At 42.3% G+C, this 27770-nt stretch overlaps 1 protein-coding gene across 4 annotated transcripts in view; it reads left to right on the top strand.

Moving 5' to 3' along the window:
• Positions 1-646: 646 nt before the first annotated feature.
• AMMECR1 (AMMECR nuclear protein 1) overlaps positions 647-27770 on the top strand; it is a 79635-nt gene continuing 52511 nt past the window's right edge. Inside the window, exon 1 of one of the 4 annotated variants that reach the window (XR_012777260.1) lies at positions 647-1174. Coding sequence is in view for 3 of the 4 variants with exons in the window: in XM_075512835.1 (XP_075368950.1) it covers positions 714-1174 (461 nt within the window). In the remaining variant the exon portion in view is untranslated. The remainder of the gene's footprint in view (positions 1175-27770) is intronic. The other 3 variants (XM_075512835.1, XM_075512834.1, XM_075512837.1) reach the window with 3 other exon arrangements.

Here is a 27770-nt window from a genome sequence, read left to right as displayed (position 1 = left end):
CGCTACTTATTGGATGTGAAGTAATTGCCAAAGCTGTAATTAAAAAAAAAAAAAAAAAAAATATATATATATATATATATAAAGCCCGTGGCTTTTAGCCATCACGATTGCATGTTTAATAGGTGCATCCAAGCACTCTCTGCAGGCACCCAGCCTGCCGACTCCAACACAGCCTGTCGCTTCTCTTCTCCCCCCCCCCTTCTCTTCCCAAGAGAAAGGCATCTCAGGTCACTTGAATTATTTAGTGGGGTGTTTTTAACCATCTCAAGGGCTTTGCTTCTGCCGTGCGGCTCCTGCGGAGCTCGCGTTTGTGGGTTTATTTTTATTTTATTTTTTTTTTAGCATGCGGGGTGGAGTTGCTCCACTTCCATGGCAGAAGGAGGAGAAAAACCACGGGGTGAAGGCGAGAGGGGTGGCTCGGCGTGCGGAGGGGAGGAGAAAGGCCGCCAGGCCCCGCCGCGGCCGCCACACCTGCGGGCCGCGCTGCCCCCTCAGCCCCAGCCCTGTCAGCCGGGGCCACTCACCGGGTCGCTCTAACGCAGCTCTCTCTGTCTCTCCCTCCCCCATCTTCCTCTCCCTCCTGCTCCTCATTCATTCTTCCCCCTTTCCCGCCGCCTCCCTCCCGCCCCCTCCCCGTTGCAGGCGGAGCGGGCCCGGCAGGAGGCGGAGCGGGCCGCCGCACGTCCCCCGGCCGGTCGGCCGGCCCCCCCGCCATGGGTCGGAAGCGCTGCGTGGGGGGAGACGGCTCCAAGATGGCGGCGGGTTGCTGCGGGGTGAAGAAGCAGAAACTCTCCAGTTCCCCTCCCTCGGGCTCGGCCGGCCCGGGAGGCGGCGGCAGCGGCTCCCACTGCGGCGGGGCGGCGGCGGCGGGGGGCGAGCCGGGGGCGCTGCCCCCGCCAGGGGGCCCCCGCCTCAACGGCCTTGGGGGGCTGGCGGGGGGCGCCGCCGGCTGCGCCCTCTCCCCGCCGCTGCCGCCCAGCTGCAGCGGGGGCCCCGCCGGCCTCTCCCCGCCGGCCGCCTCGCTGCTCTCCTCCCCCGGCGCCGGCTCCGGCGGGCCCGGCTGCAGGAAGATGGTGGTGTCGGCCGAGATGTGCTGCTTCTGCTTCGATGTGCTCTACTGTCACCTGTACGGCTACCAGCCCCCGCGGAGCCCCCGCTTCACCAACGACCCCTAGTGAGTATCGCCGCCGCCGTGCCCCGGCCCGCCGCCCCAAGCCCGCCCTCGTGGGCGCCTCGTGTGCGCCCGTCCCGCCCGGCTCCCCCGGCCGGGCGCCCTGCCGGCACCCGCCTCCTCGCCCGGCACCTTCCCCGCCGCCGCCGCCGCCCGGCCCCTGTCCTCGCCTGGCCCCGCGCGGCCCGCCTGTCCCGGGGCCTGGCCCGCGGGCGCCCCCGCCCCGCGGCCGTGCGGGCGCCGGCCGGGCTCCCCGGCGTGCCCCGGGGGCCGCGCTGCCCTCCCGCGCCCGGCTGGCCTCGGGAAGCGTCCCGCTCCGCGCTGCCCGGCGGCCGCCGGCTCCCCGCCGGCGTGCCCCCGTTGGCCGGTCGCGCTGTTAACCCCTGCCGGGCCCCTCTCGGCCCGTCGTGCGCGGGACTCGCTGGTGGCATCTCCCCCCGTTCCCTGACACCTCCGGCCGGGCCGTGCCTGCCCCGGCAGCGCCCTGCTCCGAGCAACCCGCCTTTGTGCGAGCGCGTCGTGCCGGGCTCCGTGCCCCCGGGCGGGCTCCACGGGGCCCTGGCTTCGCGGCGACGTCCGACTGCGGGCGCTTCACGCAGCACCCCGTGGTCAGTGCCCTCTCCCCGCTCCTGGTTTGTGTCCAGTAGCGCCTGAGTAGACGGCTCTATGCTCATTTCACCAGTAGTCCTTACTGGGACCCCTTTGCTGGGCAGCCTCTCTGTGTCCATGTGTTCTGCATGAGTACGGGCCTCTGCTTCACCAGTGGCGGATGGTGAGTACCCAGTGTAAGAGACCTGTCGTGCGAATCCCGGATTTGTGAGCACTGGTGTACCGGTACGTTCCCTGTGCCAGGCACTTGTAATGCTACTTTGGTCTCAAACTGTGGAGAATCCTTGCTTTGCAATAACTCCTGAAAATCCCCCAGTGTTAGACATCCCCAGTCCCTGAGTAATCCACCGCATCAAATTCCCAGAGTTTTGAACAGATCACATAAACACCTGTTACTCCCATCCTCCTCTGCCTCCTAAGCCTCCTTGCAAGAGCCTCCACCGAAGGCCTGCTTTCGTTCCCATCCCTGGCCGCTCTTGTTCAGAGTTTGTCTGGAGCCCCATGCCCTCCCGCTTTCAGAAGTGACCTGCCAGGATGGGATTGCCCAGCGTGTCAGCACCTGCAGCCTGCCTGCGCCGGGGAACCGGGTGTGCTATTGCAGATAGAGTTCAGACACTTCAGGGAGTAACTTCTCTCTGACGGGAAGTTACTTCCTCTCAGCTGGGATGAGTTACCGAGTTGCTGCATGCTCCAAGTCTGTTTGAATGCAAAGTTAACATAAGGGGTTGTTGAAATTAAGTTTCTGCTGTTTTACTTTGCTTTTAAATGGGATGGAGCTCATGTGGTGAGTTTCCAGGCTTCAGCTGAGACTCGAGTGTGTTGGTCCACCAGAGTGCATGTCAGTTGTTTCCTCTTAAGTATGGCATGACTGTCGAATCTGTGAGAACCCGTACTTTACCGGTACCTGAATACAAATTTTTTGCGTGTGTCCTAGACCCTTGTGCACCCTCACCAATGCAAATGGTTATCATGCAGTCTGTGTTTCATTAATGAGATGTAGTGTATGCTTCTCAGTGTTTAAAATAATGTAGTGTATTAATGATTTTATTTGGAGTCCTTGCTATTCTAACACCCAGGATCTATACATCTCTTGCATACTTTCAGCTGCTGTCATGACAACCCAGCTCTGTGGATTCCTACTTAACCTGCCACCCCAGCAAGTCTTCCCTATATGCTCTTCATAACTCCTATGTGATTACATCAGAGTACCAATAATGAAAGGAGGGCAGGGAGACTCCACTGTGAGTTTCTTTACCCAGGTCGTTTGTGAATCCATGTCTGTCCTTTTGTAGATACCATCTGTTTAGGAACTGCTGCTCTAAGTAGCCATTTTGCTTTGCATTGTCCTGTATCTTTTCTCCATCCCAGACCACTATAGGTTACAGCATCAGCTTTGTGCCGTTTCACTCTTTTGTTGCTGTAAGAGAGTTGAATTCTGTCTGTGTCTTTTTGTAGCAATATTACCTTGTTGTTGTTATGTTTTTTCATTGTATTGCAGAATGTTTTGTTGAACAGATTAGCGCTACTGCCTCTGTTTTATTAGTGGAGGAAACTGAGGCAGAGGTAAAGATCTCGCCACTGAAATGTTTTCCAGTAAGCACTTTGATTCCTCTTAGTAACCAGTAGATCACTTCACATTTCTTCTCCTACTTCTTACTTTAACAAGAACACAATAGCAAATTAAGTAAAATGATCTGTATTTTTCTAAAATTCTTATGTGTGCCTAAGCATTCTTCAGATTTAGTTGCTAGACCTGGTGAAAAGTTGCTGTGTCAATGGACTTCTGAAAATGGCACTGCCATTAAAATTAGTGATATCATTTCAGCTTATTCCCATGCTTGTGCCAGCATGCACGGTTGTACAGATTGAGAAATGATCTAATCATCATTTTGTTTTTTTCCCTGGTTAGTTTTCACAGGGATTGGTTCCCTCTAGATAGTTGCATGGCTTCACAAACACTTGTGCCTGCACAAGTGTGAGGTGGGAATAAGCAGACAGATGGCAGAACTGCTGCTTTCAGCAGCCTTGTGAGCTGATTATGTTTGTGCAGTTGGGGAAGCAACTTTGAAAAAGTTGTTCAGTATTACATGGAAAATTCTAGGTCGGTGAATAAATTGCTCCTGCTCAGTGTTCAGAGGCAGCGTGGCTTCTAGCATTCAAAAGATTTGCAGGCAGTCTTATCGATAACTGGGTAGCTCACAAAGATATGATGTTGTCTTTGAAGCTGAGCTTCATCCTGTACAGCAAAAAAACCTGAATGAGAACTGGCATTTTTCAGTGGATGTATGTTGCAGCTTTCTGCCTGGAATCCTTTTGGAAGTTTTGTCTGTAGACCAAAATATCTGTTCTAAGAGTAGTAGTCTAAAATAACAGTTTGTATGTGAATTCTAGAAATATTTTTAAAATTACGTTAATTACAGGGAGAATGAAAGACCTGTAAGCAGGTATCCTGACACAAGCATGACTCATATTCTTTGCAGGTCTGTGAACAATGAAACTGGGCACGATCAAAGAAAAGAAGGTGGCTGAATCACTTGGACAAGGGGTTCTGTGTGTTGTCTTTTGAAGAAAACCTGCTTGTGACACCTCTGGATTTTTGTAACTTTTTGATGCCGAGTTGAGGACCACGGCAGGGCTCGAAGGGAAGGAAATTTGGAGCAGTTAGTAGGAGTGAGACAAAATGCCTCTTTTGAAAGGGTGCAGGTTTTGGACTCTAGCACAGCCCATACATGGATGAAATAGTTGGCATTTTCATATCTCTGACTGTAGTTCTTAAAGCAGAGGATATGGGATGTTGATTGAGGGTATTGCTAGGGAGCTGTTGGGTTGGAGAGAGTGACTCATGGAGTCAAAAGAAGATAGCTGGAAGATACTGAATCTGTCCAACAGTGTCTTGGTGAGAATAGGCTCAGCAAATCCTTCCAGCCACAGGCTTCCTCTTCTCTTGTAGGCTTCCATTGATCTGCTACCATTTTATTCTATCACTGTCTTAATTGAAGAGCTTTCTTCTACCTATAATTTCACTTCACTTTGAGTTGCTCTCTAAGCCACCCCTTCCCTTCTTCACATGGTATATGTCCTGCAGGGCATCTGCTTTCCCCTTGCTTCTACCAGTGTGGTGGCTCTCAAACTATAGGTGTGGAAGGAGTGTAAAAATTATCCTGGAGGTGTGGAAGCTGATACAAAGTTTGAAAATTGCTGCCCCGGACAAAAATTGTCACTTATACAAAGTGTCATTCAGACACTGTTCTTGAAACTCAGTTTGATGAATAAAGTTATGGAACACTGCAGTTGATTAAAAGCAGGTTTTTTAGGAGTGGCAATAGAAATAAATTGTAAGGGGATGCAGGGAGAGTTGTAAAAACATTTTACCCCACTCATTTAGGGAGAAGGAAAACTGAGTAGCCTTTTTTCCTGTGTTTGTTGCCTTTCTGACAAATAACTCACATCCCTTAATTTCCTTTCTGGTTTGGTCTTGTGCAACACACCCCGTGCCTCCGTGATCGGTGGAAACAATACTACGTCCTGCCTTCCATTGTGGAAGTGGCAAAGGGCCGCCCACCAGTGGGAAAGGGCTCAAGGTTCACGCTACTCACTACTATTTTTCTTCTAGTAGGAAGGTGTTTGAGTGGAAGTGCAAGCGTGTGCAAGAAGGTTGTGACAGGATGGGAAGGGTAAGTGTGCAAGAGGAGTTCACTTGAAGCTGTGCTGTGGGAATGAGGACAACTTTTTTTCTTAAAGATTCTCACATCTCTGCTCGCTATAAAGATTTCCCTTGGCACACAGAAATCACGCGTCTGAGTTTTTGATCCTGCACAGTGTCTGCCTCAAGCTCTTCAGCTTGCGTACTTTAATGTCAGCGTCTTTGTGGGGAAGACATTGTATGGCAATCCAGCAGGTTAACTCATTTGCCAGTTGTTTGCTTCTTATAGTCCCTTCCTGAAGGATGCCAGCTAGCAAACAGGATTATTTTAGTGGTGACCATCTATACTTGACACAGTTTGTAAGGGGAATCGTTTGTTCTGCCCCTGTCATCTGGTACATGGTAACCAAGACCAAGATTTTGCAGCTGGAATGGCTAATGCAGCCCATGCCCTGCTTCCCATCTGGCTGAGGAGCTCTTGGGAAAGATGTTTACCATGAGCACCTTGCATCAAATGCCTAGATGATGGCTTGCTCATATCCTCCTCATCTGGCAGAGGGGGACTGTACCAGAGGCACTAAATGGTGTCTATAGCTGATCTGCGTACCTGTGGTAGATCTGGTGCTTTAGGGAAGCATCAGACCTGCTGTGCCTGCGCAGGCTGCCAGCCCCATGCATGCGTGGAGGCTCCAGCCGTCAGACAGAAGCGTTGCTGGCAACCACGTTCTTTGCCACAGAAATAATCTGTATGGCTTGACCGTCTTCTGCGATTGAAGGCCTCTGGATTAAAATATTTTCCAGGCGATATCCAGTCTTGACCTAAAGACTTAGCTTGGAAATCCGTCAGTTCCTTTCTTCATTGATGACTTGTAGTATTTTGTAGCAACTGTTCCATTTGGCTACAGGACGGAGATGTAGATATGCTGCAGCGTTGATGTGCCTGACCTTTGTATTTCATTGTGTTTTCAGGTCTTGAGATCTGTCAATTTATATATTCTAGAAGGGTATGGGTACACTAGCTTAATTCTTTCTTAATGAAGTTTGGAGACATTTAAATTCAATACAGTTTAAAAATGTGGAGCTAGCTAATCTTGTGCCCATTAGTTTTCACACTCTCAAAGAAAGTTGTGATTCTGCTCAGAGTGAGTGTAAATTGGCCCTGTAGTAAAGACATGGTTCTAGGGTTTGTTACTGGCCAACCAATTTTTTGTCTTAGGTACTGTGTCTTGATATTGTGTTGGCACTAGTGGTGGTGATTTGCTAGTAATTTAGATTGAAACAGTTTAAAATCTTCCTGGACAGTCCCAAGGCTGATTTTTTTTTTTTTTTTTTTCCCCCCCTCCAAAATGTTAAATTACTCTCTGATGCTTTGTTTTAAGGCATTAAAAGAAAGATTAGGCTTGTCTCTAGGTGTGTACATATGCTTACACATACATGCAAATAAAAATGTTATGGCTTGCAAGTTCATGGGATTACATGCTTTTCTCAATTTCTTGTTTCTTGGCTGCAGCCCGACTTCCTGTTCTAGTCTCTACAACTTACTGTAATGGTTAAAGTTGAAGGCTTGTGCTTGACTCCTTGCTTGCCTTGGTATATGTTTTGTTACAAGCATTTTTGTGAAACTTTGCGTGGAAGGTTACCAAAGTATGAATTTCATATTGTCTTTAAAAAGTTCTTCCTCTGCAATCCCTACTCAGAGTTCAGCTGTACCTATTGACATTGCTATTCTTGATGTCAAAAGTTTGAAATTTTGTTATTTCTTTGCAAGACTTAGTTGTATGGCAGTGGAGACTTACTTGTGTGGCAGACTCTGTGCAATAATTTGCATTTATTGTCACACTCTATAACATTACACAACAGCTATAATGATTGCTTGGTCATGGCTAAAGATCAACACCAGTCATAAAACAAAAAACACGGCACCAAAGCACACAGACAGGGAAGTGTTCTCTCCTGTCTGTGCGTCTGTCTGACTTCATTCTGTTTCTCATGTGTATGTCGTGGTTTTGTATAAGCTTCAGTATTTTCTTCTGACTTAACGCAGTCTTTACTGTTGAATATTAAATGTTGGAATATGAAGTGGCGGCATTCTGCAGTAGACGTTTTAAAAATACAGTGCAGTAGAAAATGTGTATTTTGGCTGACATTGGCAGTGCTCAGCAGGGAATTCCCAGCATATTTGAAAGCAGGACTGGTGAATGCATCTTGGTACAGCAGAGGAGGAAAAGGGATAAAGCTGCATGGCTTCAGAAAGAACTTACCTTTGCCAGCAGGTTTGTCTTCCAATATGATTGGTGAATGGAGAAAATATTGCTATGATAAACTCCAAATTAGGTTAACTATAATTTGAGGGCTTTTTCCTTCATAAGCTCATGTTAGTGAGCTGTTGTATGTCCAAATGAGGCAGTTCTATTAGTGCAGGAGATCACATCATAGACAGTCTTAAGGATGGACCCTGGTTTTGTTCCTTCAGCTAAAAGCAGTCACCACAAAGTTATAATAAACGCTCTGATTCATTGCAGTACTAGTTTTGCAGAAGTTAATTGTTCTCGTACCCCTTCTAGGGTGAGGAGGAGTCAGTAGCTGCCTCTCCCTGTGCCATCAGTCTGGTCATTCATTTTTATTGCCTCCTTTGTTTTATTTACATTCATATCTTTTGTCATGTTTTCTTTTACTCTGTCTTGTACTGAAGGTAACCTCCTCCTAAAGATTTCTGTGGCTTTTGCAAATTCAAATTTTGTCGATGTGTTTGACAGTGTACATTCCTATTTAACCTGTCTGCCTGGGAGAAAAATATGGTTTGAGTCTGGATTTGACTTACCTCACGTGTACATCTAACTCTGATATTTTTTGCTAGAAATTGTTGAGAAGTTAACGATTTAAGAATGCAAATATTTTATTTGAAGTTACTAAAAGAGTGCAAAGCTCTGCCTCTTCTTTAGTTGTGAGTTAAGCGTTGTTTCTTATGACACCTTTATAATTGTAATGTTATGTAGCATTGAGCACTGCTAAAACAAGAGGAATCTAACGTTGACACTTTTTTGTCATATCTGTTAAGAAACAAGTAGATATCATCTAAGTATATGGAGAGTTCTGTTATCAAACCGTAAACATCCTTTTAACTGCTCATCTTCAGATAGACAGGGAGTAGTTGCTGTTGTTGACAACTAAGAGATAAGCAGGAAATAAAAGTTTGGAAGACTGGGCTAGCTCAGTTCTCTTAGTTTACAGGTCTAGGCTGTGACCAGTCGATGAATGAAATACACTTATCTAGTCCATAGTTTTTGGTTCTCTTAAGGCTCATGCCATAATTAATGGAGCAAACTCAGTATGCCAGGCTGTCTATTTTTACATTAAGTACTTGTTTACAGTTAACTGCAAGTTTTTCATAGCATCAAATTATTGTCTTCAGAAGAAGAAGTGCTGGTATGCTAACACAGAAGTTGTTTGAGCCATATACTGGTGGTTTCTGTGGTAAGAGTCTCTATGGAAGGCAGGAAAGATGCAAATTATTTAAAAATAATAGTAGACTCGTCAGAGTTTGGCCAATACGAAACTGTTGCTAGGCTGGAGGCCAAAACAAGTCCAGTCAGGTCCTGACCCTCATTAGCAAAGCATTATGAAAATGCTTGACCTTTTTTATGATGTTCATGCTCCTACAGAGTGGGGTATTATATTGGTACTCAGTTTAGCTTCGCCAAGTTTGCGTTTAAGTAACAAGATGGGGCAGCTGTAGTGCAGTTAATTCACAAATTCTCAAAAACATGTCTTTAATAACAAAGAATGTTAGGGAGCGCAGTAGCTATACAATGGAATGTAGCTGTTAAGTTGGTGCTAGTGCTGCATTCAGATAGCACGTAGTTAATCATTTGAGTTTGGATTGAGACATTATCTAGATTTCCTTACTGTTTGTTAGTGCTGTGGTGTATGCTGACTGACGACAAACTGTGGTGTCTTTCAGCCCAGCGCTGCAAACAACAATAGGCATCTTTCCTGGGCTACTTGTATGACCTTTTAAAAAGCCCTTCATTTTCATAACTGGGATCTTGGCGAAAGGGATCGGTGTAAAGGGCTTCACTTGTTAAGTGGCATACCCCCCTGCTCCATTGGCCATAAACATTTATTCGGTGAGAGATTTGTTGCATTTGTCACTTCACTCCTGCTGTCCCCCTCCAGACTGCACGTACATTTCTGTGCCTTATAGGATATGCCTTAAACTTTTGTGATCTGGCTGGCCTTTGATAGCTTCCTGGAAGGCAGTGCTTGTTGTGAGTACGTGGATATTGCTTTGCCACACTGAGTGCTTGCAGCCAAGGTTATTAAAGTGCTAATTTCATGAGAATGACATCTTACGGAATGCAGAGCAGCTCCGCTGAGTTGTGGCAAGGTCACTGGGACAGCAGCCGTATAGAGATGTGTATGACTTCCAGAGCACGTGTGCCTTTCTGTGTTATAAGGAGAGAGTTCTCGCAATCCTTAATGCCGTAGAAAATCTCATTTTATGCCCTTCTTCCCATTAGCTTGAACTCTGTGGCATTTTTGGCAAGGTCCTGCCTAGGGCTGTGGTGTTTGTAATACATGAGCCATAGACATACTCCTGTAATTTATCGTTTTCCCCTCTGCCAGCAAAGATGTTTCCTTTCCAGGCTTCGCTGCCATGTGGTGGGTTCCAGCATCTGCGACACTGCCTGCTTTACTGGGTGGTACTTGGAGTCCATGTTTGAAACAGAAGAGAAAGCAGGGAAGGATCCTTGTCATAATCCTCTTCTAATCAGCATCAGAATTACTTCTGCTTCATCCTTTCCAGAGAGTTAAATAACTTTCCTTCTTTTCCATGTGGCATTTTACACAGAGATAAGAATTGTGTGGATGAAGCTCTAGAGTTCATGAGTTTTAGGTGTATTAGGAAAGGTGGAAAAAAGTGTGTGATCCTCCACTGATGGGCAACAACGTGGGCCAATTAAGTAAATCTGGTCACTTCCAGCCCCTTTTCCAGGTGACTGTAAGAATATAAGGACTGGGTGCCACGCCATTTTCCTTACCTAGTACGTGAGCACAAGGATAAGTTCAGCTGCCGGTGAATGACAAGTTGCAAGGCAGTTCTTTTCTGTATAAATAAACGTGCTAAAAGATTGAATTTTTGGGAAGGTGGTGTGCTAGGTAGACAAGCTTTATAAGGAGCAAAAAATACTTTTCTAGTCCTCAGTACTTTGACTGCCACATGAAGCATGCAATGAATGCCAGTCAGAAAAGTGTTGCACCGGCCTTCTCTAAGTAGTCTTTCTGCAGAGAGAGTATTGGAGGCTGAGGAGGTGGTTGAAAAACCCACAGAGAAGGTGTAGTCGTGGTGAGGAAAGAAGCCCTCTTCAAAGACTGCTGCAGTGCCTGAAGGGAGGTGAGTGATTGCAAGTGATGTATCCCTTATGCATGAGGGGAACAAAACTTCAGCAAGCCACTGGCCCAGATGAAAAACTGCAAGCCAAGCGATAGAAGGCAAGTTTTTTCAGTACAGTGTTGTACAAGCAGTTACCCAAACTCTGAAGAACCAAATGGAAACGTAATATTAAAATTAATCCCTATGAACATGCTGATAGAATGTGAAATTCTAGTGATGAGCCTCACTGTTCCTTAAGAAATAGGAACATAATTCTGGCTCTGGTTCAGTTCAACTGGAATTGAAAAGTAAACAGAGAAGAGGCAGGTGGCAAAAATCTCATGTGGGATACTTGCCACCATAATATCTGAATTCCTGTAAAATACTGGGAACAAAAATTGAAAGAAGATAAAGATTGGTGCTGTTCATCTGGAGGGAACACTGGATAAAACCAAGCATTAAAAATAAAGGGTTATAAAGAAGAATAAATAGAATACAAATTACCTTTCTCTTACTTCAGAGAAAAAAGATTCAAGTGAGACAAATACTCCCATGTACACTTACCATTGTGGTCTCTTTTCACCTCAGCGGTGAATTATTGCGGTTTGCTGTTCTTGGACTATATTTTAACATAGAAATCTAAGCCACTGCAAAAAGTAGCTCCCAGCAGTGCCTCTTTTTGGGAGAATATGAAATCTATGCTTCAGGTTATTTGCTGCCAGCTGTTTTTTTCTTTTTCTTTTTTTTTTCCTTCCTTTTTTCATTTCGGAGGATTTCAAGGTGTTAAGTTTTTTTACATATGTAATTTAAGGGGCTTGGAATAACCTCCTCAAAGACTGCCTACTATCCTATACCATTCTACTAACTTAAGTGTGTTTTCTTCCTCTTTAAATGTGTCAGAGATGCTCAGCAGCAGATGAGTCTTATTTTTCATAAGCTGAAAGAAGTTACACGAGACAGGATAGATGAAGATAGAAGGTGGTGATGAGCACTGTGGTGCTACAATGTGTTTTATGCTAAGTGGTTGGAAATAAGAAACTTCTGTCCCTGCTAAATAAGTGAGCTGTTCCCGAATGGTTCCTAGTATGGTTTCTGTAAATTTTTGCAGCCTGAGACTGTCAGAATTAATAATTTGAATTATGGAGACTATAAGCCTGACTATTTCTGAAGTTTTCACTGAAATTTTGTCTTGGTTTAAAAAGCGTTCTTTTTTTTTTTTTTCTTCCCAAGGCAAAGTGCTAAACCGTTGAGATGTGCTTAGATATGGTTTCATCTTAAAAGTGTATATGCTACAAATTGGAGATGTGAAATATTTACTCTTCCTCTGAGCAGTAGTCATCTAAATGTATGGATCACAGACATACATCCAAAAGTTAGGCAACGTAAGCATAATATACTTCCTTGGTTGTGATTTTATGTAGAATGTTTAATGGAAATTGCTGTGGAGGAGAAACCTAGAGCAGTCTAGAGTGGTCTCTAACATTTTGATACTAAAATTTAGGTTTTCGGAGATACCAAAACTTTTTGGAAGATGCCATTGTAGAGAGATCAGTAATCTTCAGATGGTTCCACAGATAAGGCCTCTCTTTGTTTTTAAGCGATTGGATTAGTCTAAAAACAAAGAGATAATCTTATGTAAAAACACTGATTGGCCATTGGACCTTTGAGTGTTTCTAGGGTTTTGCAGGCTCTGTCCAACTTCTCTGTATCCAAGTTATTAGAGGAGGCAAGTGTGACTAGAATGCTAAATCACCACAGTGAGGTTTGGAAGACTTGTGCTTTGTTCCTGACCATGTCATTATGGTGGACAAACTTGGATGAGACCCTCAATCTCGCTACCTTGTGGTCTTACTGAAAAAAATAAGGTACCTCAGCCTACTTTTCTTCAAGTTAGTAGTGAGAGGGACTATAGAAATTTGGCTATTGTTGCGATTGTTCTTTCCCTTGACTGGATTACCCTGAAAGGCACGCCAGGAAGCTCTCCAGGCTCGGCTCAGGATATTTTTGCCTAAATTGGCAACTTGGAGGCATACGCTTTTTTTTTTTTTAAACTGTTACCCATTATATGTTAAATTAATCACGATTACATTCATGTTAGCTTGAATCCTTCGAAGACTATTGTTGCTTCTCAAATTAAGTCATAGAATTTTCAATGAATTTTTTTTTTCAGGATAGTTTTCTCCATTTGGGTACTCTCAGTCACAGTATCCTCCTTTATCTTTTTAGGCTACTGTTTGGTGAATCCTTTCTCTGAGAATACCTTAGACATTTTTAAGTCTGCTAGCACAAGGTAAAGACAAGACCTTCCAAAAATCATATTGCATAATTGTTTCTGCTCTAGACATCCTGTCTGTCCTAGTTGCATGAACACGATTCTTTTATGGACATCGTAGAATGAAGAGGGAGGGTATGGTTACTCATTCACTGCCCTGTTAGAGCCACTAAACTATGGTTCTGTAGTGAAACAAGATTCCTTGATTTACTGAATGTTGATAAATGGAGGTGAGCAGAAAGAGAAGGTAGGGTAGCAAGGAAGGTACAAGCAGTGACCGTATAATGATACTTCCCCAAATATTTTTCTAGTCTTCAGCAGCTTGCAGTTTGGGATGTCTTGAGCCAGAAGTGATGTCTTTTATCAGTAATCCTCCCTGACACCCCACCTCCCCCAGCAATGGGTAGATTACGATGAAATTCTAATGAGGCAAAGTTGGGAGGAAGATCGGAATGCTATACAGGAATGACTGAAATACTTTAGGGGTTATACTGTTAGAAATGGGATGAAAATCAATATTTTATAGAGCAGCTTCATGTGCTTCAGGAGTAATTAAAAACTGATTCTCTAAGTTAGGAGTTTGTTTCTCTCCTTAGTGGTTTCCAGGTATTACCAGTTGACTGGCAGTTGTCTCTTAGCCTTCATTAAGCTGTAGATATGGAAAGGGCAAGTGGATATTTTAAAGATTAATTATCAGTAAAAACAGAAAAGTATTAAATACAATTGTACAAGAGAGTGGCTGAGATCTTATTTGTAAAACTTCATGGTTCTGCTGCTCTCAGGAGAAGGACATTCTCTGTTTGCAGAGCAGGGCAGCCAGAGTGCCTGGAAGAAGTGTGAGATCAGCTTGCAAAGGAAGATGAGAAGAGCTAGGCTGCTTTAGAGGATCAGAACAATAGCTAAGAGGTACAAAATTTGGTTGGGGGCAGTGTGTGTGTATATATAGGTTTGTGTGTGCATATGTATGTGTATATAGGAAGAGAAAGACAAAAGGACACAAATTAACTGCTTAAACTAGATGCCGGTACTGCCAGAAGAACAAAGGGATATAAAATTACCGTGAATAAGTTTTAGATTTAGAGTGTAAGTTTTCTACTTACTGGAGCAGTATGGCTTTATAGTAACCTTTAATAGGATTAGTGGGGGCAAGCAATCCAAATAGCTTAGATGGATCTTGATCACTTTATGATAAGAAATATGTGATTCATTGCCTTTGGTAGTGAGCTTAATAGACTGGATAGTTTAAAAGGTCCCTCATTCTCGCTGAGTTCATTGGAGTGGATTTGGGCATTTAGGCATCAGTGTGCGGGTTTTTACTTTTTGTGGTCCCCCTGTGGAAGCAAACTGATGGATGGCAGTAATCCTGGTCCCTTAGTGGCTTCTGCTTTGGTAATACAAATCTTCTGGTGATGAAGTTTTCAAGAATGAAAACATTAGTTTTGCCATTGAAAGTCTCCAGTTATCAGGCTCTTGTCACAAAGCATATCTTCTCCCTATCATATTATTGTTAGTTTATTTCTAGCTTTAAAATTCCTCTTTTTTCTTTTTTTTTAATTGACACTTGCAGACGTTGGCAAATTGTTCATGTCCTCTTGTTCTTCTACAGCCATAGTAGTTAGTAATGATCCACAGCTACTTCTGACATACAAGTTCAGTGCTGTCACTAATAGCTTCTGTGTCTGAATGTGGCAATAGGTCTTTTAAACTGTGACACTGATGCTTTTCTCTTTTTTCTTTTAAAGGAAAGATTATTATTGGAGAATAGTGATGATAGATGAAGTTTAATATCTCTAAGGACTGTTAGATGAACTCTCTGTAGGCAGCTTCTGATAGGAAGTGGAATAACTTATTTTTGAACAGATTATTTGTTTCAGTGTGAGTAAGCTGGCTCTCTGTGACGTGTTTAGGTCTAGCAGGATTACTGACTTAGGAAGTGGGGTTTGTTTTCTAGTAAACTCTTTTGCTTTGGCAGAGAAACTTTTACTGTTCTTTCCGCCCTGCTTTTGGCTTGAGTAAGATTTGTCTTTCTCGAGGTGGAGATGAATAGAGGCAAAAGTTGGTCAATAACAGAGCTCTGTGGAGGTAATGAATTTGGAGAATGGTATGTGTATAAATAATTTTTCACTGAGTTGGAACTGAACCATAACTCAGTAATGGTTCATGTTGAACAGGGAATGGGGATACTGCTTTTCTGAACACAGTATCTTTGCTGTTAATAAGAAGCGTTGCCAAAACAAAACCCAAGGAAATGACAGTTCAGATGGCAAACAAAGTGTTTGTTAAGCAGTGATTCTTTTGAACTGGTGATACTGGAGGCTTTACTACTTGACTTTAGCCAACTAACAACATGGATTTTGATTTGCACAGCAATTCATGACAGCAAAGAAATAGAGCAGTTTAGGAGCACAGGTTCTATGAAAGGGAGTAACAGGGAGCTGAGATGACAGGCTCACCCTGAGGTATCTGGGGAAGTTGGGGCTTCTACATTTACTTTGAGATATCAGAAGATTTCAAATTGATAGGTTTTGAAAGTGTGGTATATGAGCAACTTTTTACACAAAGCTGGGTTTTGGTGGGTTTTTTGTTTGTCTGTTTGTTTTTAAAAAAAACCCAAACCAGCTAAGTGAGTCAGTAGGTGATTATTGCTTCCACACTGATAATATGTTTATTGTTTATCAGTGTTTTAAAATGGTTGTTCTTCTGTTTCCCCTCATCCCCGCTGAGGTTTCCCCGATCAGCTGAAGGATGGCCACTGCTAGCTGTGTTTTGGGCTTGGATGCTGTTGAGGGAGTGGCAACATCTAAGGAGATAAAACTGGAAATGGTGGTCAAAGGAAGAGTTTGGCTTCGCACCGTGAGGTAAACTGCTGAGGTGGAACATGCCACCTCCTGCTCACGTGTATGGTCTGGCACAGAGCTGAGTGCTATCGATGGGACGGATGCTGTACCAGTGGCTGTACCTGAGCAAAGTCAAGTATGTAAATCCATGCTTTAGTTTGCAGTAGAACTTGCCAATCATGGTGTAGACCCACCTGTGACAGGTTACCAAAAGAAAAATAGGTGCCAACCTCCAGCTGTCAGGTCTGGTGAATAACTGCAGCCCGGAGGCTGGTCAATGAGCAAGACAATAGTTGAATTCTTCTGCCTTGGAAGAGGTGAAAATAGGAGGCCTGGCACCTTGAAGCATTGCATTGAGAAATCCAAAAAGGAACAACTTGGACCTCTCTGTTTTTGAGGAATTTATAGCCTTTTTCATAGTCCTTTAAAAGCCATCTACCACTATAAGTGTGTTGATTTTAAAAATAAATAGGCAGTAGGATGGTTGAATCTTTAATCTCCTGGAATAAAGATACATCTTCAGTGGTTTGGCCTTTAGAAACTTCATTGACTAACCAATGTACAGATTTAATAACAACAAAATAATATTGCCCTTTAGGTCAGTGATTTAGTCCACAGCTGTTTTATTTCAGTTAATTCCCAGAATAATGATTGAATTATGGTGGTGTGGGATCTGCTTATGGATAGTGAGTTGTCGGGAGCTTTGTGGTAGTATACCGAATAACTATCTTTAACAAAACTAGCAATTTTATACTATATATTTTTGTGACAGAGTTGTAGCATACAGTATTTTCAGAGAGCTCCGGTACTACTTTTGAAAGGCTATATATATTTTGCTGGTGCACAATGTAGTTGTGATTTTGTCTTAGCTTCAGAAATGTTGCATAATTTTCAAAGTTCATTTGAAAATGTAGTTAGCTTTTTGCTTTGGTAAAATGGTAACTAGTGAAGAAAAACAAAACAAAAGAAGAACACACAGGTTTTAATGCGTCAAAATTAAAATGCACCCTGGTTATTTTCCAGTGTTTCCAGGCTGATGAGCTGGTTTTTGAAATTCAGTTTTGACATTTGAAGGGATCTTATTGAAGGTGTTCTGTACATAGTTATGAGAGACTGTTTGTACCTCATGTGGTGTTTGAGAGAATTTAATTTTAGAAAGAAATGCTCAAGCTTTGTTGTGGAAACATTGTAGTCTCTTTGGCTTGAGGTTAATTCTAGGTCTTCCAGAATTTTGTTTTCCTTTATTATTGTTAGTGTTGAATAGCTGACTGTCTTATGCAGTGTATTTGTATCCTGTGAGCCACTTCAATGACATTATAGAACTGGACTGTAGTTTCACAATCTGACTTCACTCACATACCAAATCTATTGCAGGTATAATTAATGGTGTGACTATAGTCTCCTGGTTCAGGGAACTAATGCGAGTTAAATGCAACTTACAGAGACTGCATGTCCATGGCCAACAAAACATCCTCATATATGTGCCCCACACCCTCACTTGTACTACTTGCGTAGATCAGTGTATGCTTGCTGTGCTGTTTCTGCTTGATAAGTCAGCAGCAGATACTCTACTGCTTTTTGTTAGGCTATTTTTTTGCCGAGTTGTAAGACTTTTTGCCGAGTCTTTCAGCATGCTAAATGCCAGAGCTGGCTTAAGGGGTTGGGTCTTCCCATGCACTCTGCGAAGGGATGGGACCCTTGCAACCAGCCATTATTAATTTTAGGCTGCCAAGAACTGCTTTAACCTGAATTTGTTTTCTGCTCTGAGAATGTCACTGCTCTCCTGGTTGAGACCAGTAGCCTGCTATTGGTTTTTTTGTCGACTCACCTCAGTGACTTTTTCCAGCTTTTGGCACCATCAGCAGGTAGATTGGTGCCTGTGAGTACATCCAGAAGCTATGGAAGAAAAAGCAATCGCATATGACAAACTTCCTTTTGTGTATCTTCTGTTGGCAGTACTGCCAATCGTTTGCCCTACATCCAATTCCCCAGTCATCAGAACAAAGCTTACAGGCTGGAATATAAGGCTAAACAAGGTTATGGGATTTTATTTTTTCCCCTGCTGAGTTCATCTGGGTGCATCATGGTGCTTTTAAGCACGTAGTTGCAAACATTGCAATGTACAGCAAACCTGTGCATCATGGTTTTAAGATGGTGAATTTTGCCAGGAGCCTGCAATATATAGCAGAGGAATGTGCAGGCTGTCACAGAAAGTCTTGAGCTCCTTTTGTGTGGCTGAAGATTACACTTACAAGTTTTTTCTGAAATAATCCTGATTGATCCCTTCCATAAGACTAGCTGGTGCTCAACCCAGATATTCAGTGGATCCAACAGGTCAGTCTGCAAATTCAGAGAGATGTGTAAGCTGGCAATAGCTGGGGGAAGAGTTCTGGTCTTGGTAGGATTTCCTTTTACAGAAGCTGTGCGTACTTTTTCCAACAGACTGTGGTTGTCCATGTGCACTGTGATCTAATCCGCTGTTACTTTGCAGGGATGGAAGTCACATTTGCTTTTCTGTAGCGCCAGTCCCATTGAGGTCTTTTACATGCGCTGGAGTTACACTGGCAGCCTGTTGCCCAGCAGTTCTTCAGTTTCAGGTTTGGAACTGTCCTGTGAATGCCTGGTCGAGGTGAACTACAGCTGACTTGTCTGTTCAGCCTAGCGCCTCCTCTGTACTTAATTCAAATTGACCTCGTCCCTCTGACCTATATGCTATAAAGATAGCTGTGAAAGTCTTCCCAATTGCTTCACCAGTAAGGACGGGGAACAGAGTGTTCAGTGAGCTTCTCTGCATTGGTACCGTCCTCCTTGTACCCCTTTTTCACCTTGATCTGCAAGAGATCCCACTGGTTTTTCTAGTTGGTTTACTGTTTTTGATGTTGTTAAGTAACTTTGCAAGGTGCTACCCAAACATTTTTTAGTTCTTTATTTACTGTTTACTTTTGACCTACCATGTGTTTTATAATCTCTTCTGTTCTCATTAGGCAAGCTTTCAGTTTTTAAAACCTGACCTCTTTCTGATGCCCTCCTTAACTTCCCTATTCAGTCATGCAGGGTGTAGGATTTTGTTGCTGGGGCTGAGGTATTCTTCTGACTGCTTTTGTTTTCTCTTCTAACTGTGGTGAATGTTTTAGCTGGTCTTTTAATACAGAATTTTGTCCGATTTTGGGTTTTTTTGTGGGGGGTGGTGGTTTTGCTTTTAACAGCCTCCAAGCTGTTGCAGTCTTTTTGCTGTTTGGATTGTTCCTTTTAGGGTTGTGTGTGTTTCGGTTGGTTTGTTTGGTTGGTTTTTTTTGAGGGGGAATGGGTTGGGAGGATTACTAATTACTTCAGGTTTTTTTTTACACTGTTCCCTTTCTTGAAATTCGTTATCCATGTGCCAAATATTTTTATTGCCTGCTGTATTCAACTATAATATTGAAATATAATTGCATTGCAGGCACAGTTACAGATCAGCTTTCCTATTGATACCCTTTAACTAGGTCTTGTGTACCACTCAAAACCAAACCAAAAATGGCATCTTTTCATGTGGGTCCTAGCACTAATTTCCAAGGAAGCAGTCATTACTTGGAAAAAAAATTTCTCTACATGTCATTCTGATGAGGCACAGGGTCCGCTTTGTATCAGGAGATTTCAGTTGCCCACTGTTACAACCTTTCCTAAACTTGCAACTTTATAATCTCCCTGAACTGGTAGTACAGTTGGTGATATGTCTTTATTACTTGATTATGTGACTTCTACCATAAGAAGTGCATTGAGTTTCTCTTCTCCTGTAATACTTTATGCCATTAAATGTTTGTATGTCCTTCACATACAGTGCCATTCCCCACCTGCCTGTTGTTTGTCGTTCCTGTTGGAATTGCTGTATAAGCTGGTAGCCTCTCATCGTTATACCATATTGATTTGTCCTCCTTCCGCCAAGTCTTGGAGATGCTTGTTACTTCGAGGGTGTCAATTGAGGCCAAGCATTTGGGCTTCCCATGCGTTACCTCTGAAATTTCTAGCAGTAGTGTAGAAGCGTTTGTAAGCTCCAGAACTGCTAGCGTGCCAGTCTGGCTGACTCTGGCATGACTAATGTGCATGCCTAACAAGTTCTTCCTGTTCCCATCATGCCTGAATCCTTTCCCTCTGTATCATCGGCTTCCTACCTCGGCCTCCCTTTCAGGCCTTGCGTGAGGAACTAGCAGCATTTCAGAAAACACCATGAAAATCCTGAATGTAAGTCTTCTGCCCAATGACCTGAGCTTACTCTCCAGAGCATCCATCCTGTGTTTCCATACACTACTGTTACTAGCATGGATCCCGTGGACTACTATTTTCTTTGCTGAATCACCAAGTAGTCAACGTAGATGTCCTGTGAGGTTGCTACCTTTGCATCTGATGGGCGGTGTGCCAACTGATTGCCAGATGCCACAAATACCACTAGCTTTGTGTCTAGTAAAGTCGTCTGATACCTCCACCTGCTTCTTCCTAGTCTTTTAAGTCTGTCTGCTACAAGGAGGATCCCTAGTTCAACAGGATGCAGTAATATCAACTGGAGGGTGGATTGTTTCTAAGAGATTAGCTCTGACCCAACTTATGACCACACGGATGCTTGAGATGGCAAAAGAAGCGTGGAACAGAAAACAAGTAGGCAACATGAGAGTGTCTTTTTTGGTGGCATTGCTAGTTATCGATTATAAAACTGCAGTGAGGTTTATATGAGGCAGTGTTTTGTGGTTTGGTTGGTTGGTTGGTTTTTTTAAACTTTTTAGATTTGCTCCCTTGTAATGAAAGCGTAACCCTAAACTTGTCAGTCTTCAAATATAAAAAGTGCATTTTTTGGAAGCAAAATTACTGTGTTGTAGACAGCATCGCTGTATCTGTGTGAACTTGTGTTTGATAAGAGACAGTGAAAGAACTGATGTCCCGAAAGAGGATGCACTTAGCCCTGTATGTTGTCTCCTGGGGATGGGCAATGGCCGATACTGCTGGAAGAATATAAGAACAGGGGAAGCCTGTAAAGATGCTGCTGTATCATCCAGTAATTTCCTATACTAGAGCTAGTGTCTTTGTGTTTATTGGTTGTCTAATTGTGTGGCTAGTGACAGCATGTAATAACCAGTATACTTGCTCAGAAAATGATGCTTTGTCTGTTATCTTGATGTTTGAGAGTAACTAAGGCATGTCTGCTGCGTACTAAAAATTGGGGCCTCGATTACGTACGCTGGCTCTGTGTATTACTGCATCGTTCTGTCACTAACTGCAGTTCGTCCCTCTTCCAAAGGGACCGGTGACTGGTCATCTGGCCTGTTGCTAACACACTTCTCTGTTGCCTAAATGCTAAGTGCTTTTCTTGTTCAAGGTTAGCATGGTTATGTTTACATTATGAGCAGTTTTGTTCTGTCTTGTGCTTTGCCTAATCTGCTAAAGCAGCAATGTGTCTGAAAGCTCCTCTGCTTTTTCCAGCAATATAGGCTGGTCTAATACAAGTAATTATCTTTCTGTAAAAATCTTACTGCTGTTCCTTTTTGTTGAAGCTGTACTGCATGCATTTCTTCTTGTGGGGTGCAGACGTAAGCAGTCATCATCCTTGCCCTTTTTCACTGCCCCTTTTGCCTCTTCCTCTCTTTTTGAGCTGACATCCCTGTACGTGCTCCTGTACAGTGAGACAGAGCAGAGAAAGAAGCTTGGTCTAAGTTAAACTGGCAAAAAGGAGAGAGGGATATTTTTAACCAGATCAGTTCCCCAATCACACGTTTGTTCCAGAACAAGAAAGGAGGCTATCTGTCTGGGGGTGGGAAGGTTGGGTGAGGCTGTTTTTTATTTAAGCAACAGCTCTGAACTTCACTGTTACTCAACCATCTATGCAGTCATTTGTGATTTAAGGGGTGGAAAGACATTGAGAGATCATCTAGTTCATCTGAAGGCATGATATCTCTGTATTTTATTCCTATGCTGACTGACAGATGTCTGTCTTTCTTAAAAATATCCAGTGTCCATAGCAGACATTACTTTCAAAACAGTGAGAACTCCCTGATTTTGAATCATCTTTGTCAGTATTAAAAGCGCTGTCTTTAGTATGTCTTTTATGTGACAAAAATATAAATTCCATTTGGCTCTAATTCCAGCACTGCATTTAGTCTGCCTTTGAACCGTTGTCTCACTGGTTAAATTACATGGCTAAGTTCTATACAAATAGTGCAATCTAGAGTGCAGTGATTTAATAGTAATTCTTGTGATCCAAAAGATTAATTTATTCCAGCTGTAGAGTTCGTGAAGTCTGAATTAGAGGGCAAATTCAAATTCTGCTGAGGCTTGGTTTTTAGCTTGTCTTGCAGCATTATCATGAGCTTCTTAAAACCAGTACCAAAATAATCGAATGTTTATTAAATTTTCAAAGGTAAGCATTTTAAAAATACTCACGTATACTCTAAGGTATCTTGTTATTGTATAGTTCCTAGTGTTTCAGGTCTCTTGCAAGCTACTCTTATGCAGTGGACCTTTAGAATATGTAGTTTAACATGAAGAAGGATCAATGATTTTTAAAGGAATAGTTTTGAATGTTTGGCTGAATTGCAGTCTCTCCTGTCAGCTGACACCTTGGCATATAGGTTTTGTAACATTAAAAAGTCCTGTGTAGTTCCAGTTTTTTCTTAAGTTTCTTTAAATATTTCTCATTCCTTTGAACTAAGTTCCACTTAGGCAGAAAACTCCTCTGTGTTAATTTCTCCCAGGCTTGGCAAATTCTCAGTTATTGGCATAAATTTTTTGCTCAGCTGTTTATGTTGTGCCCCTAGGTGCTTATGTCTTAGCATGCATCGTGCATTTGGCAACTAACAAAAATAATTTTAAAGGTCCAAATGGATGCCTTTATGACTGTATGTCTAGTGTCTTTGTGTATAAATTGTGTGAATTTAATTAACAAAGTTATTTTCCAGAACAAATTGCATACATTTCTGTCTGCTTCTACTCATTCATCTCGTATTTTGAAAGAACAACGTCTCACAGTTAGCTGAAATTCATTAAAACATAAGTTATGATTCATCTGTAGCAGGAGAATCCCAGTTATAGCTCTAATAAAATTTTGTGTGACCTTTTAATAACTACAACTTCTGGTTTTCACTGATGTCTTGACTAACTGCTTCAGATAATATTTCAGCAGAACAAAAAACCCAATTTATGAAAACCCAGCATCCCCGTTGCTAATGGTCACTGGCAGGTTGGGTAAAACTGTCAAGTAATCAGAAGGAAAAATTCAGTATCTTCGTTGGCCAGGAGAACAGACTTTCTTTTAAGGTAGTGTGTGTAGACTCTAAAGGTGGGAGTTGTGTGTTAAGCTGCTGCCTGACATCTATGCAAAACAATATTCTCTGGCTCTTGGTTTGTAGTTAATACGCAGCAACTACTTGTGAGCATGGAATTGCTTGCTCTCTTAGAAGAATGGAAATGGTGCTGTGGCACTAAACTTCCAGATTTTTAGTGCCTAGAGAATGCTTTTTCTCTATCAACTTTCAAAACTAATTTTACGCTTGAATCATCCTGCCAGTGATAGAAGAGGAAACATTATACTAGCACCTCAAAACTAATGTTCGCTGCATTCTTTCTAGTGACTTCTAAGGAAAGAAAAAACCTAGGAGCTGGAGCTATTCTTATCTGATCTCTTTAGCATTGTCTTCACTATTCTTTTACGGGGTAGAAGTTCTGGGGACCTTATACAGCTTTCTAAAATATTTTGGATGTGGTGTTCTTAAAACATTTGGGTTTGGATATATTTTACTTCATGGACTTTAAGGAAAGGGTTCTGCTGAATCCTTTCAAAGCATTAATTGCAAAAAAATGGCTATTTGAAGGAAAATGTTTTCACTGGAAATATTTTGTCTCAATTCCAGTTTGTAAGTAGAATGATCATAAACTATACAGGAGATCTTCGGTGGTACTGACATTGTTTCAACTTTGACATGCAGAGCTTCCAATTATATGTTTTTAGGGTGACTGTTGCATCCTTTAAAATGTTTTTCTTTGACATTAGTATCTCTAATTCAGGACTACTTGCTCCTTCTCGAGAGAAGACTGCATCATGTTGCTGGGGCAGGATTAAGTAGTGCCAGTCCTTTTAGGTGCTTGTTAATTTGAACACTTGCTAATTTGTTAACATGTTTGTTAATCTGACTACGCTTGAACATGGGGTAGATGGATTTTGAGCTCATTTTTAGATATGGGAGCAGCATGTGGTTTTAAGTTGCTCACTTGCTTTGAAAATTGGGTGGGGAGGTGACTTTGGCTGGGACCTATCCAGTTCAAAACACTTAAAATGTAGCCAAAGTTACTTGATGCAAACTATTTATTGGATCAAGTGCAGTATTTTCCTGATTTTTCTGTCTACTGCTACAAAAGGGAACCTAAAATCATTTAATGTCTTCTGGGGTTTGAGAAACGTAGGAATAGCCAGGGAGAAAATACCAGCTTTGCTTGAACAGTTTTTGTGAATAGTTTTTGTTAACAAACCAATAGTTTCAATGTATAATCTGAAGTTAGTTTGAGCTGATTAAAAGAAGTATAATATATGACTAACAATGAGGTATTGGGAAACAAAATTATATTTCTTAAAAATATTTAAATATGCCCCATAGAAAGTCATAATCAGGTGATTGCAGACTCTGAAGTAATAACATTAATAATTTGTAATGACACTGAATTGATTTATTAACTTCATAAAGTCTGATTTTTCTGCTCTGCTTCATAATTGTGCAATTGGGGAAAACCAATTTGCTTAAGTAGGTCAGAGCATAAATGTGAATGGTTTTATAACGTAAATATACATATTGTTATATAATTTTATTAAATGTTACAAATTATGGTGTCTTAATAACCTAGACTACGTTGACACTTGTTCTTGGTTGCTTTTGACATTGGAGCAAAAGTTTATCTGGAGGTACAGTCCTTACTCTGGATGCGTTTAATAAGCATGTGTACCGTCTTGAAAGATTAAGCATTATTTTGATAAGAGGAGTTAAGTCTTCATGTTTGCGTTCCAAAATTCAAAATCCACTTTCTCATAACTTTTTACTGAGTTTTTGGGAACATGCTGAATGCTCCAGAGGTTCTAATGAAAATGAGGGTTCCAAAATTTATGAAAGCAAGTAGCAACCCATTTAGGTAGAAAGGCCTCAGCTCTCACTGACTTGTAATGGGAACGTGGAATGCAATAACTTGAGTATTACTTCATTTCTTCTCCCCCCTTTTCAAAAGCTGGTCACAAAGGGAGATAGATTAAGTATGAAAAAGGTGGACAGAGGACAGAAGTGGAAAAGGAGATGGAAGGGAGACAAAGGATAAAAATACATGAAATGCAGAAATGAGCACAATGGGCAGAATGAATTCTGAAGCATAACAAGTTCAGAGTCTGATGGAGGCAGGAGTACACACTGAAGCTGTCAGTTCCCAAATAAACAATTTTTAAAAAATTTGTATATACCAGTGGTATTTGGCATTGAGGATACATGAGTGCCGTACTACTTCCCGTAAGGAGCTGTGCAGAGATGGGCTTCTGTGGCTTCTCCATCCCTGCCACTCTGATACTGGGCCGCGAGAAGGCTGGAATCCCATGGGTTCCCTGGCTTGGTGAGAGATGGGAGCTGGTGAGTCCAAACTCATACCTACTTTTCATCACCTTTACCTTGAGCAGTATCAACAGCGCCTGTTACTGCTGTATTTCTGTAGTGTTTGTTGAATAAATTGTGATTCTTTTGGTCATTTATTCCCATTCTGTAATACCTTGTCACATCTCGCATTGTGTGACTGGTAATGCTGATCAGAGGGGTGTTATGTGGTTATGGCTTTGTTACGAAACATGTACAGTTCAGCAGTTCCTGATCTAGTGCTTAATAAGAGCCAGAATCAACTAGGCTAAGTGCAGAGCCATCCTATCTGCTTTCACACATACGGCACCATACTGCTCAGATAAGCGTGCTCGCCTGGAAGTAGCTGAGGGATGTTCATCTTCAAGCTTCATTGCTCCCTCTAGACCTGTGCTAAGAGACCTGGAGGCACCTTTAATGGAAAGAATATGTATAAAACAATAAGCCTTTAAAAAAAAAAAAGCAAAGCTGACTATCTATTGTCTTGACTTTTGGTGTTGAAATAGAGATATTTGGTTGGTTGGTTTTGAGGAGCATGTTTGTATGTTTACCTTGCTGGTCAGGACTTGGATAGGATTAGCAGAAGTTTACAAGATAGAAGGCTAAACCGACTAGCCAGAGGTAAATATGGAAGAGCAGGGGATCATGGTGTGCGTGATCACAGAAAGTGCTGTGATAATACCCTGGTGAGGAGCCCTGGCATCACAATGGCTGTGTTTTAAAGAGGATGTAACCCCTTGTCCCATTCTGGTAGTTTCTTTTTACGTTGTTAGCTTTTATTAGTTAAGATTAACAGACTTGTTCTACTTGGCCTTCAGAGGAAGATGAAAAAACTCTTCTCTTTCCCCACTGTCCCTTCACTTCCACAATCTTCTGGAGGAGTTATGAATTTTCCATTTTACTTCTCCTTGCCTTTTTCTTTCTCATGTCTACTCTCAAATCATGTCCTCCCTTCCCTCTTTTGTGTGGGTGACGGCTTCATGCCACTGTTCTTCATCACTGCAAAGAGTATTTTAAATTTGAAATGGCTAATGGTTTCCCCATTGCATGCATGATTCTGACAAGAAATAGTAAACATTAAGGCCGTGTTAACACTGCTGTTGCTAAGATTGGCGGCCAAGGTGCTGCAATAACCTTGTGATATTGCATTGGCTAATAGTTGGGTCACACTTGGAAAGCTGTCTCCACAGCTGTATGGGCTAGAAATATTTTTAAGGTTTAGTTTTGGTTTTGGGTCTTTTTAAATTAAAAAAAAAAATCTTAATTAAAAAAATATAGCCATGCCTATACCCTTTCTGGACTAACTGCATAGGTTCTGTGTTGGATCCTCGCTTCAACTTGATCTTAATGTCTTGGAAATATAAATGGCTTTAGCGGTTAAAGTATAACCCTAGGGATTGATGTTCTGAAGATACTTAATTCTAGATGACTTAATTTAACTTAATGATTTAGAAGCCATCCAGATGTATAAACCTGATACCTGCTGATTGAGATATAAAGCTGCTTGATGAGCTTGGGTTTGTGGTGGGCAAGAACTGCAGTTGGAACACTGTTGAAGCATTGTAATTTGAAGCAGTATGAGCTGATTAACTGGTATGTCCTCTTGGTTAGTGTCTGCGTACTCAGCTGTGTGTCTGTGCAGGCACCATGACAAATCAGTCCCTCATGCAAACTCAATTTATACCCAGTTGAGGTTGTCATTATGGGAATTTGGGGAAGAAATGTTCCGTTTTAGAGGAAAATTCAACTGTCGCACTCTAAAACAAGATATATAGACTGAAAGATGCAGCAGTAACCCTGAGCAATGAAGGGAGTAATTAGAGGACCTGTATGGAAGGTGCTGTTCTGAGGAATTTCCAGGTGCCCTGGGGTGCTGCAGACGAAGTGCTCTGAGTATCTCTATGGAGGATGTTACGATTTTGAAGGTTGTTTCTTGAAAGTGTGGTTATGTCATGCCGCAAGTCCGTACGTTCACTTTCAAACACACTTGTGGTCTGGCAACATTAAAAACTCTCTTGAGTGTAGAGGTGGGTAAAACCAGTTTTGTCCTGAGCCGAGATTCTCTGCTTTGTGTAGAATGTAACTTTTACTGTCAATTTTGTTTCTCTGAGGAACTGTAAATATTCAAATCTTTTTTTAGCAGTGCTAAATAAGCCTACATAACCAACTTGTGTGATTTCTGAGTAGTTCTGGATTTTTGTTACATGTAAATATTTATTTTAGCAAAGTGAACATCGAACTTAG

The sequence above is a fragment of the Mycteria americana genome, chromosome 10 (assembly GCF_035582795.1).
Source record: "Mycteria americana isolate JAX WOST 10 ecotype Jacksonville Zoo and Gardens chromosome 10, USCA_MyAme_1.0, whole genome shotgun sequence".
Classification (NCBI taxonomy): Eukaryota; Metazoa; Chordata; class Aves; order Ciconiiformes; family Ciconiidae; genus Mycteria; species Mycteria americana.
This window is presented reverse-complemented; position numbering and strand designations above follow the sequence as displayed.